Here is a 13,046-nt window from a genome sequence, read left to right on the forward strand (position 1 = left end):
CAAACAAGGTAAAAGCGCTCTTACTGCTCACACCCCACTTTGTACCTCGGTAAGAGCCATATTCGTTCCCTTCGAGAGTCACATACGCACATTATAACGTTGTTGTACAGCTGCATTGTCGCCATGTAACTCCCAATGCCGCAGGAACTACAACTGCTTCTCACTGTGAAGGTCGGAAAGCCTTACACCAGCTGCAGAACTCCGTATGGAGCACCCATTGTCTTTGAGCTCATGCCGACAGACGGGCTTGCCGTTCTACATGCTCGAATCAGCAACCAGCTAGCTGAAGATGTTACTTGGGACGCCGATGCTCCCATTTTGATCAAGCCATCAGCAAACATATCGCAAGTAAACTATGTAGCGCTCCCTTCTTCACAAGACAAGTTCTCTAACAGCATCGACCGCTTATGGAAGCAAGCCGCCCGCCGCAAACATGGGTACGAAACACTTCGTAATTCTGTTGACATGCAAAATGACATAACTACACGATGATTTAGGCAAGCTGACTTTCAGCTTGAGTTGTACATTTACGTACAGCGTAGAAATACCAATCCAGGTATTCGCCGTGCAACAGAAGCACGCGTTGAAGCATCGGCGGCTGCAATAAGAGAAGTGCTGGAGAGAGAAGGAAGCAGTAGCACTTACGGGCCTGCTGCCTAGCGCTACTGGGCTATTTCTCATGCCCGTCAGCCCGAGGGCACCGCTATCGAGCCTCCAACTAGTGCTTCATTTGCGCAACTACAACGAATTGACGCGATGCACTCTGACATTTCCGCTACATTAGATAGCAATGGCTCGAGTCCGAGTCACCAATTTGTGCGCGTGGCTTGCAGACTAAACGGGAGTATTATTCACTTGGAATTAGACGTAGCTGAGTTGCGTCGAGCTGTTGGGATGCCATCTTACGATCTATTTCCTCCATTTCGCCCCGATCTTGAAGATATTGGTTCTACTGAGAACGTGAGTGACACTGATCATGCCGAACAAGCTGGCGAGTAAGAAATTAGAGAAGAGCTCATCGCATTGCGCATTTACCTAAAGAAAATTTCTCGATTGAGACCTACTCTATCATAGCCGCAATGACCATTCAAATTTCCACTCTCTTCTTTTCCTTCCTCTATGCATTTACGCATAGCAACCTGCAAGGTTTATCCTGCATCAAATCGAAACGCGAGATGTGCGTGACGGGTTAGCCACCGCTTCAGAAGCCCAAACCCAACCTCAATCGGATTCAACTGGGGTGAATAAGGTGGTAAGAAAAGTAAAAGCGCTCCTGTCGAGTGTACGAGGTCTTCCAGCTCCTTGTACATGTGTATTTTGGCGTTGTCTAGAATGGCAATTGAACTGAATCATGATTAGTGCCAAGTACAAACAGTAAAACCATGAAGGATGCCGTACCGTGGTAGCGGCCACGGATTTGCTACATTCTTGAGAAACGCAGCATGAAAGCGATTCAGGTCAAACGTTCCTGGAGTAGGCAGGCAATAAAGCCTGAAATGTCCATTGCAGCTAAAATAGACACGCGGTCACCTACATTTCGCTAACATCAGACGAGGGAAAAAGTAAAACAGAATAAATCATGAATACTGAGTACATACCTCGGTCGAATGGTTGCCGCACAATTGCTGGCGTGTTTCTGACTGACCAGGCAAACCGACGTAGCACATCACGACCATCTTTTGCTGTTTCATCCAGAAAAACTAATTGCTCTGGGTTGCTGTAAAACGGGGCGAGCTTTTTGTAGTACGCATCGATTTCAGCAGGAATGCTCTCTCTTGCACGCTTGGTCAATACTTTGCGAGTAAGACCGAGGTCAAATCGAAGCGCACGACATATCGTCGCTGTCGACACATTTTTTAGCGTAGGAAACCTTTGCCTGAGTGTAGATTGCAGCTCCTCAATGTAGAAGCATGGATGCTCTTCTACGTAGCCGTTCACAAATTTGATGCACTCTGGAGGCCAACGGGTCTTGCGCTCAATTCGTGCGTTGGGGATTACGTTTCCACGACGACGAAATAGCATACACAAACGAGAAATCGACCTCGCAGAGACCCCCATCACCGACGCCACCACAGATACATCAATGTCGTAAAGGTATGTTAGTACTACTGACTGCCAACGCATGTCAATTGAGACGGTCATGGTTTCTTGGCAACTGTAGGGGATCGACGATAAACAGCGAGTGTGAAAGCGTTGGTTAGGCGCTTTTTTCATGGCCATTCAACCATTCCTCGTATAACACAACTCTAACTCTTCTAATAAGAGAGCTATTCAGCCATAATTCGACGAATTGCCTAACTAAATCAACGTTGTGTTGATCCCAAGATTTGCTTAAACAACGAGTTACGCCTTTGCTTAGACAGAAAGAGTGCAAGGCACAATATATCTACAACAAAATAGCTTTAGCTATTAAAGTCATTGTACAGTACATTGCATAAACTGTTAAGTACATAGTATACGTATATATAGTATGGCCTCCAAAACACGCATTCATACGTGCACCTTGCAGCATAGGAAGCGTCTTTAGGGGCTATTTCATTTGAGAATAAGTAGCTCTCTCTGTTTAGCACTCAAATATTAAAGCAACATGCATTATTAAAAAAGTAAATACTTCGTAATATAAAAACGATGCTGCCTTCGGATATCGCTTACAGTAGTAATTTTCATCAGCACATCTAAACCTATCTATCTTAGTGGCTCAAGCGACAACGTTTATTAGCACAGCGTTGCTCTTACGGCCAGCTTCTGCTGTACATGTAATTCTGTTTGGCAGCTCAGTCGGTTACCTCACATTCAGAATATTCTTAATATTTCTACAACAAAAACAGTTGTAGTTATTCTTTTAGCCATTGCTTCTTGCAGAAACTATTAAGAATATAGTATTACGTATATTAATAGTATGGCCTCGAAAACACGCATTCCTACGTGTACGCTAAGCACCTTGTAGTTCCTTAGGGGCTATTTCATTTGAGAATAAGAAGCACTCAAATATTAATAGCAACATTCCATACTAAAATAGTACAAAAATAAACCTTCGTAGTATTTAAACGATGCCGCCATCGGATAGTGGATAGCCTGGTGCAAATCTCCATATGTGCTCTGTGAACCACACAAATTTACTTATGTAAGCTACACTATTTAGTTTTAACCAAAAATAGAGCCGCCTTCGCTCCGCTCGGCAGCCAATGGGAAGACTAAAAAATCTGAGCGTTTCGTGTGACGGACGGACGGACACCGTGCTAGCCTTGATACTTTAGGACTAGCCGTTCGCCGCCGCTACGCGGCGGAGTGGCATGGTTTGTTGGAGATGAGGTGGCCGGAACTTTATTGCTTCTTGGTGTCGCGTGTTTTGAGAGCGTGGCTCACCCCGTAGATCTTGGCATCGTGTATTTAACCACTTGCCTTTCCGTAGTCTCATTCGGCCCCGTATTGTATCGTGGTTTGGAACGTTTCCGTTACCCCGTACTACAGGTTGGATGTTGTTTTCTTCAATGGCCCATGCTCTTTCGTGCTCTTCCCGGCTTCGAGGTTCCTGCTCACCCATGGCCCACGCTGCTCAGCGGTTCTGTCCTCTCTCTTGTGGGTTCATGCGCGTTAGAAATGCCTTTTCGTAAATGCTAACTTTTCTCTGTTCTCAAACGTTTATGTGGGTTGCACTGGCTTCGTGGTAGATACTATTTCGTGACCGTTGGCCTTCCATCGCCGGTGCTCTAGCCGAGGTGTGCTATTCCGTGGTTTGGTGACTTCATGCAGTCGTGTTGTTCCGTCGCCCGTGTATCGTGCTCTCCAGGTGAGGTTCCATCGACCGCGGTATCACGCTATCGTGCAATCGCGGTGTGGTTATGCTTTCTATGGTATTGTGCACGTGTAGTGCATCTGCGTTGTCCGTGTTATCGTGCTCTACGATGCCATTGTGCTCCACGGTGTGTAATCGTGGTCATACCAAGCCCACCCCCTGTGCGTTTGGTGGGCGGTCCGCAGTCCGTGCAATCGTTTTATCATGTACTGCTGTCCTCCGTGGCTCGGTAAGCTCAGGTTCTACACTGGTATGGTGCTCCGTGACTCGGTGATTTCGCGTGGCAGCGTGTTCTCCGATGGTTTAGTGGATAACCCACCGTCCATGCTGTCGTGTTATCTCTGGTGTCGGGGCTGGGCTGTCGTCTGTGCTATCGTTAGCTACCGTAGTATCGCGCTCCGTGGATCGGTGAGCTCATGTTCTACCTAGGCATCGTGCTCCAAAAATTGATGATTTCTGATTTCCCGTATCTGGCCTCCTGCGGGCTCAGGTTTGGTCGGTTGACTGTGCTCCATGTTTACCCGTGGTGTTGTTGGAGTATTGTTTCTGTGCACTCTCACCGATACGTGTTCTACCGTGGCTTCGAACGTCCGTGCTCTTCCGTAGCCCGTGCTTTTCAGCATGCTGGGGTGTCTATGTATTTAGTTCCCTTCCGTGGCCCGTGCGTTCCTGTCATGTTCTATCCATCTGTTCTTTTCATGGCTGCGTGCTCTTTCATCTTTCACGCTACTTATAAAACTTCGTGGTTTGCATCGGCTAAGTCTTCTATCATCGTCCATGGCCTTCCGTGCTTCGTGTTGCTCTTCTATCCCATCGTGTACATAGTGTAGGTCGGTATTCCTTCGTGTTTCGTGTCCTTGCTTAGACATGTGCATCCGCGCCAACTTAATCACAAACGCTGTTCCCATTTTGTTTGATGTACACAACGTATATTGGTGGAAAGTTCACATAATATCTGAAGGTCGCACACTACGCGCGCAAATACAAAGGAAGACAATACTTTCTTACGGAGGCAGTGTGGGGTGCAGGGGTGTAAGCCATAATAGTCATATTTTACGTTTTTCACATTATTATTAATAGTAGTACAATTGTTATTTATTATTAAACGCTGATATAATTATTTTGTGTACTACTACTACAAATGACTGCAAGCAAAAATATGAAATGCCTTGATAATAGTACTAAGAAAAAAAAATATTGTAAGTTAAATTAGTAAAACAGTACTACGAAGCCTAAAACATCATTCTATATCCAGTAAGTACTAAAGTTTCGATTGAGCCCGAAATATGAGTCACCAGGGCCTATAATTTTTTTCTCCAGCTCCTACGACGATATAGTACGTGTGTGCTCATCGGCGCCTTTTTATTGTGCTAATTAACGCGTACACACGCAGCGTCCTTTGCGTGAGGTGGCGAACCGCAGCTGAAAATGAGAGCAAAATGAAATTTAAGCGGTGCTTTTAAGTACGATGTGTAGTCCACATACAGTGTGTACAAAACGTAATGTTGATTTTAGCCGATGGGGGCCGCCTTCGCTGCGCTCGACAGCTTTTTAGCCAATTGACGCCGCCTTCGCTGCGCTCGGCAGCCAGTAGAATGCCCGCATTTGCGTTACATTAATTAACCCTAGCCCGTGACAGACAGACGGACAGACAACACACTCCACTAGAGAGGTAAGACTAGCCGTTCGCCGCCGCTACGCGGCGGAGGTGGCAGGTTTTAGTCCAAGGCGGAATGGGCTCCCGCCTTCGCTACGCTCCGGCGTAAACATGATGTATGTAAACGTGATTTATTAAATGCATATGAAATTGAACATTCCTACTCCGAACCAAAGATCTGCCTGTAGACAATGTTCTGGGTGTAGACCCCATCCTCCTGCTCCAGCTTTGGGTACTCGACCAGCGCCTTGAATCTTGATCTTGAAGTAACTCGCGACATCGCAACGTACAGCTGCCCGTGGGAGAAGCAAGGCGTAGCAAGATACAGCCCCAAGTACTGCACCGTTTGTCCTTGCGCCTTGTTAATCGCCATCGCAAAGGCCGGTTGGACAGGAAACTGCTTGCGTCTCAAATTAAACGGAAAGCTCCGAATGTCTCCGTCACTGATGAAAACAATGCGGGGAATCAACACATGTTGCCCTTGTCGCTCACCGGTCATGATTGTGGCGTGGATGACGTGTGGCTTAAGGGCCACAATTCGAAGCCGTGTTCCGTTGCACAGCCCTAGATCTGGATTCAGGTTCCGCATCATCATGATAGGCATTCCTACCTTGAGGGTCAATTTGTGGGGAGGCATTCCACTGATATTTATCGAGTGGAGTACCTCCTGCTCGAAGAAATTGCCGTCACCGTCGTCTTGTACAGAGTCAGAAGACATGTATTCCCGCGCCTGTCCAGTTAATCGATCGGTCACCGCTTCATTGATGCGGTGCACGATTGCGTTCGTGGTCGTGAGGATCGTACGGTTAGCGAAATACTCATTGGTAGCAACCTCGGGGTTGTTAATCTCGCCATACATCTTGTCGATGATCCGATCCATGCCTCTTGGAATAACGCCAGGACGAATTTCCTGGTCCTCATCCTCAGGCACAGGTGAATTCTCAATCAGCATATCGCGCGGGATCTTCATGTAATCCTTTCCTAGGGAAGGGTTTACATCATGCCTTCCCTCCCCAACGTGCAGCAGGAACTCGGAGAACGCAGCCATTTCCTCAGCAGTGTCTGCAGTATCAGCTGTGCGCACTCGCATGTTTTCCGTAAGACGGAACGTCTGGAATTGGGGCCACAGCCTAGACGACTTGAGGCAAGCGTCAATTGTCTCGACGGGTGTTCCATTCTTAACGACCGGGAGAATCTGGCGGAAATCTCCCGAAAGTACAAACACTTTCCCCCCAAAAGGCTCGGTATCGTTGTCAAGTATGTCCCGCAGTGTTCTGTCTCCTGCCTCGAATGCGTGGCGATGGGCCATAGGTGCTTCGTCCCAAATAATTAAACTTGCATGCTTGATCAACTCCTGAATATGGGAGTTCTTCCTGATACCGCACGTCGAGCTCTCGTTCAATTTCAAAGGGATCTTGAATGTAGAATGAGCTGTCCTACCACCCATGAGCAAGAGCGAGGCAATACCGCTAGACGCCACAGCGATGGCGATTTTCCCCGAGAGTCTGACTTTGGCCAGTATGTTTCGAAGCAGTGTAGATTTTCCAGTACCACCCGGGCCATCGACAAAAAAAAGTTTCTTGCCTTCCTCCGGGCATTCAACCGCTTCAATAATCTGGTCGTAAACCACCCGCTGACTTTCGTTTAGCTGATCTTCTGTGCTTACAATTGCCTCCAAAGCTGACGCATCGTATCCAGTGAGCTCACGTCGTGGTAATCCGTTTTGGCGAAGCGCTTCACGAATCAATGTTGGGAACGACCCCAACTGAGGAAGCTCGTCGAAGTCAGCGTTTCAAATTCGACCAACGCCGACTTAAAGGGGTCCCTCAAAGCCTGATGTTTGCGTGCGAAGTCTTGGGAAAGATCCGCGAAAAACCGATCCCATAGAACACCAACTTTGCTGGAGCTGAATACACCAGAATGGTGACGAAGAGCTGGCGTAGTTGATACGGCATTTGGAACTCAGCCGCTTCCCTCAAACATGAAACCCACTCGTTGTCATTCTCTAAGTAGCCAGCCTCCCGCGCCGCAATCTGGAATGTTGGGCAGACAATCCCGTTAACCGTTCTCAAGTCTTCAAACGACGTTGGACCTCTACGCTGACAGAGCAGTAGCCGAAGATAGAACCGCTCCATGTCTCGAGGAGACTCATGAATCATGCGACCAACCGCAGCTTGATACTGTTTCCTGCGAATCCACCTTTTCGGTTGCCCTTTCTCCGGCGCTTTCCAGCAGAACTCTTTGGGGATATCCTGATACAGCATCGTCCTGGCAATATGATTCTGAGGCTCTTCACTCGCACACAACTCAAAGAATCTGGTCAGCATCGTGTGACTACCCCGTTCCAAAACCGCCTCCGGGTTTTCCGTCTCGCGAAAGCAAATTGTCTGGCCTGACTCGAGATGAACAGTTAGCTGTGTCACCGCATGGGTTTTCCCCTGAATTGTGAAATCGAGCAGGCGCATGCAAGCTTCCACCGGAGAAATGTACCGGGCGCTCAAGAAACGTAGAATCTCATTTGGTTCTAGACGCGCACTCTGCTGCCCTCCTCGGACTTCTTCCACAGTGAGTATAGCCATGTCGGGTCCTTTGTACACATACTTGTACAGGTATTTAACCGCAGTAATATCCGTGCACACTTCGACGTTGATGTGGCAGTTGTACTTCTGGGATAAGTACGGGTTGTACGGTACAACCCACTGGTTGATCGTAGCATTGTCGTATTCTCTGCCTTTGAACTTTAGAACACCTTCTTGCCGTCGACGTCGTCTGTACACTGGATATCCGTTGGCATTGGCTTGTGTAACTTCTGCTAAGGGCTACGGATATCCTTTGGTGCACTTGCCGTCCTTCATACACGCGCAGGAAGGATTTGCAGGCCCGCATGGACCATGGAGCATGCATGACATGACCGTCTCATACAGCTGAGGGTTTTTATCCTTATCTGGGATCTCAGCGCATACCATCTTGTCTACGATCTCGCGGGTTCGAGGTTTGTCTTCGTCAGCCAAAATAATCAGTACGTGAGCGTGGGGGATCCCTCGTTTTTGAAACTCGACAACGTAAATCCGCGCGCGCACTCGCCCCAGAACGCCTTGGCTTAAATCATCGAGCGTCGCTTGCAATTTCTGCTGCCACACGCGAGCCACGATGTCTGGTCGATCTTGAGCTGTCTGGGTCTCGGAAGGTAACGCTTCAAGAATCTCGTCCCATTTGGGGTTGCACGTTTCAGTCAGGAAGACGTCGGGCCGTCCATACTCCCGAACAATTGCCATCGAATCTTGATACGACTTGTACATGGACCGCGGGCTACCCAGGTGCGAAGCCGGTAGTATGATACGCTTGCCAACCTGATTAAGAAAGTGGGTTGGTCGTCCTCTGCTGCATCCGTCCCGGTCCGGGTGCACCAATCTGTTCTGGGCCCGGTCATATTCCGACAGCAGCACTTCTCCTTCCGCCAGAGCCAAAGTATCCTCATTGAGCAAGGCGTCTTGAACACCCCTGTATTGATCGGCGCGAAGTGTTTTCTGATTGTCGGCCACCCAGCGAAGCTGTTCTTGCTCACATTTTGCACGCTGATCTACACACCACTGTTGAAATAGACGCCCACCTTGGTGGAGAGCGGACTGATCATCCACTTTCTGATGAAGGCGGAACGCAACGTGTTCACGAAGCGACATCGCCTTCTTGTTTCGATACTCAGCACCATTCGCGAACTCGTCTGTGTAGGTCCAGCCCTTCTCTCCATATGGAAGGAGAAGCGGGTATTGGAGTGGATCGTAATCGGCGTGAGTCTCATACAAACGTAGCAGCCTTTGATCGCGTGTAAAGAGAAGTAGATCCCGAGGCTGAGCCAGGTTGCCATCCTCAATGAGAGTCGCAGCCACTTCAGACACATTGGGGCGGTTATGCGTCCTCGGTCGCGAGGAGTTGTCGTGCAGACGGAACACCAAGTCTACTGGAGCCTCCGTGTTGTGTTGACGCACCTGCTGCCCAAAGTGGAGGAACCGTTGCGCTAATGGGTTGTGCTCTGCCATCATTTTCTCGATGTCTAGTAGTGCAACACGATCCAAATCCGCGAATATACCAAGACGTCGCTCCGCGCGGTGTTGCATGTCTGGATCCACAATATAGATCTGCGCAAACTTGGGTGCTACCCGCGCGCCTGTCCGACGGTCTATGTGGGGGAGGAGAGACCCTAGGTAGTGCCCCATAGCCCCTTGAATGCGATATGTGTACACCCGGTGTGTACCCGCAACGCTCTCGTCTTGATGCACATTTTGAAACTATCGGTTTGAGCACGAAGCACCAATCGACGTAAATGCAAAAGCTTGATTGTAGGCACGGATTTGACGGCGAAACTCGGGGTCCCCGTACAGCTGAAGCAGCTTCCGCGGCGCGGGGTGTAGTGGAGGCAGCCTTACCCTGCCTGCCAGACAGCATGATATCGCAGACTCGCCAGGCCACTTCCAAGCATTGCAGATCGGGCAAACGGCTGTAGCCGGGAGCTTGTGTCGGCCGTTCACCACGTCGTTACCCGTTATCATGGACACGTCAAAGTCTTCATGGGAAATAAGAGCATGGCCATGACGGGTGCATTGGCGTCTAGTGCGCACACGCTCGAGTTCCTGCTGGCGTTCTTCTTCCGTCACCCCTGCTCTTCGAATGGCCTGCCGCTGTCGGTCTAGTTCACGTTCCGTTTCCCTTTGGTGCCCCTCCATCTGCCCACGCCGAAGTGCGTGCTGTTCACGGTTTAGGTCGCGTTCGTGTTGACATTGCTCTTGCGTCAGCCCTTCTCTGTGTGACGCCACATGATGTCTGTCCTGCTCACGTCGTTCCTGAAGCTCCTCCCCGCGCAGCCTAGCCCTTTGGATACGCTTGCGCTCAGCGTCTTTCTTCCTCGCACGGTCACGCTGAGACAGTGTCATATTACTTCGTCTCGTTCGAGCTCGCTGTGCGTCGCGTGCTCGGTCGCGATCTGCCTGAGACAGTGTCCTATTAGCTCTTTTGTCGCTAGCCCGCTGCGCAGCCGATACCGGGACGTCTTCACGAACCGCTGCTTCAGATACGGCAGGTACTGTAAACAAAGCCATATTTTCAGTTTCAGCTTGGTACGCCGCTTCCATCTCAGCTGCAAACCGGCGCTGAAGTACCACAGGATCGGACTCTTCTGTCTTTTCCTCCCGCTCTTCAATACGATCAGCTAGACCTTCCGTAGCTTCCGTAACCGCCGTAGCTTCTTGGTGCACACTGAGGGCTTGAAGCGCTTTGTTCAAGTCACATCGCTTCCTCCTGCGCTTGTTCATGCGTCGCTTTCGTGCTTCCTTCTCCTCTTGCGTGGGTGTCGCGTTGATCAGTTCATTCTCGCGCAGAGCCTCCTCGAGCTCCTCGCGCGTCCTCTTTCGCTTACTCCGACCCATAGTTCTGCGAACACGAAAACGTGACGCGTTAGACAATGTCTAAGTACACCGCACGTAGCAGTAGGTTTTCATAGAGTAGTGTGTTGGAATACGCGTACTACCCGGGATTGCTTGCCCCCATCAAGGTTATCTCCGATCACTTATCCCACAGTCACGGGCCGTGAGGCCCGGAGCGGTTTTAGTTTGCAAAATTGTGCAGTCGAATCTTCAGGGTTGGGCCCCCGGATAGTACTGTAGCTTGAGGTGCGATATCCTTTTGCCATAAGGCGGCCGTTAATTGCAAAGGCTGGTTATTGATAGGCTATTACAGCCCCCATCCCATCTGTCGGTTAAAAGAGGCCAGTTACGGTACCCCTCCTGACCAACTGCACGCACGCAATGTGCGTGCCCATCAATAACCATTAACGACCGGCTCAACTGGTTCGCTGTCGGGTTTGCGGTCAATGGACCAGGTGCCAAATGTGCTCTCGCGCAGAGTGGGCGGTGGGATAAAGCCCTAAGAACCCAGAGGGCTCTGGAACTAAATCCCCATAGCACGGCTACCTACTTGCAGGATAAAATCCCGCAAGTTATAAGCTACCCCCTAAGCAGCCCCAGGAACCTCGGACTATCTGTGTATGTGTGTCTTGCTAGCTACTAATGTTAACTAACATGCATACACGCAGCGTACCTTGAGTAACGTGGCGTTCCGCGGCTTCTGTTTTGAAAATGGGGGCAAAATAAAATTTGAACGGTGCTTTTAAGTACGATGTGTAGTCCACATACAATGTGTCTAAAACATAATTATGTTCTAGCCAATGGAGGCCGCCTTCGCTGCGCTCGGCAGCATTTTAGCGAATCGACGCCGCCTTCGCTGCGCTCGGCAGCCAGTAGAACGCCCGCATTAGCGTGATTTTTATTAGCCCTACCCCCGGACGGACTTACGGACAGACAACACACTCCACTAGAGGGGTAAGATTTGGTACACATGTGGACGACATCAATACAATAAGTTCGTTTGCAAAATAAAAGCTTAAAATTGAATCTACAAGCAAGGATGCATAAGCTTAGATCGAAAACCTGCTTGGTTCAACCAAGCAGGTATCAAAAGCCACAACCAAGTTGGTTGTGGCTTTTTATGAGCTTCTTGATACAGTACTGCACCCCGTTTTTGCGGCCTTGAACCTTTGATAAGCTTCCGGATATGATGATCCTGAATGCAAATGAACTAATGTTGGGATGCTAAGATATGATTTATTTGCAAAAATCTATATGATCTACCCCCGGAAAACGGGGTGCAGTACTGTACTGTATGACAGGAGCTGGATCCCGGTACTGGTGAAACCATCCATCAATAGGCTGTACCGAAAAGAAACTTTGTGTGGGCAACACAATGGGGTTTAAAAATTTAAGAGAGAATTATGAGCTTGACAGATTTGAAGCTTACATAACGTGGCATACCCCAGAGGAACTGGAACGAGCTTCGCGAGGGCGAGTTATTTGGCGCGACCGCGTCATCTCGATGCTCTCACCGCCGATAATACTTTGCATCTATAAAGTAGCTCGTTGCTTTTAATGCATGCGTTGTTCTCGGTGTGGCTGTGGCCATGACGGTATTCCTGTAGAGATAAATCTTCGTCGTCGACGCGAAGGTGTTGTTAGGAAGTTCATACAGCCACCTAGAAGTAGCCACGGTGGCAGTAGGAGCATACATGTGGGTCATGCTGACGACCAAAGACAATATGGTGCTATAGGCAGCGATCAACCGAAGTCGAGCACGGTCGAACTCGGATGCGGCTTGTGGATGATGAAGCTTTTAGTAGTGGATGTGTTAAAGACGGTTGTGGTGCTGTTCAGCAAGCTGGTCCAACGAAGCCTTTGCGCCAGATTTGAAAACAACGTCAAGGTGGCCGTCCACGCAGAGCAGCATCTTTGAAGCGACTTCCGATTGAACACGAATCACCAGCGGGGTGGACAAAACGTGCGTATCGCGACATTTTACACTATGTCAGTGCTGAATCTCAAACGATTGGAAGCATATCCAAAAGTATCAGGAATGTGAAAACAAGGGGCTGATACGGACATCTGGGAAAATGATATGGTCACGAACAAACCAAAGACTACCGTGTTCACAGCTTACCAGCAAATTTGCCTGTCTGTTGCCGAATTCTTATGAGGGGAGGAATCAGGGAGA

General features: G+C 49.2%; 1 protein-coding gene across 1 annotated transcript; it reads left to right on the forward strand.

The window, feature by feature from the left end:
* Nucleotides 1-205: 205 nt before the first annotated feature.
* PITG_17148 (uncharacterized protein) lies at nt 206-999 on the forward strand (the record flags this gene model as incomplete). Its single annotated transcript, XM_002896997.1, has 4 exons — nt 206-219; nt 273-437; nt 498-612; nt 661-999. 4 exons carry the CDS (start codon nt 206-208, stop codon nt 997-999), a joined length of 633 nt encoding a protein of 210 aa, XP_002897043.1.
* Nucleotides 1,000-13,046: the final 12,047 nt, after the last annotated feature.

Source organism: Phytophthora infestans, genomic scaffold (genome assembly GCF_000142945.1).
Source record: "Phytophthora infestans T30-4 supercont1.50 genomic scaffold, whole genome shotgun sequence".
Taxonomy (NCBI): domain Eukaryota; phylum Oomycota; class Peronosporomycetes; order Peronosporales; family Peronosporaceae; genus Phytophthora; species Phytophthora infestans.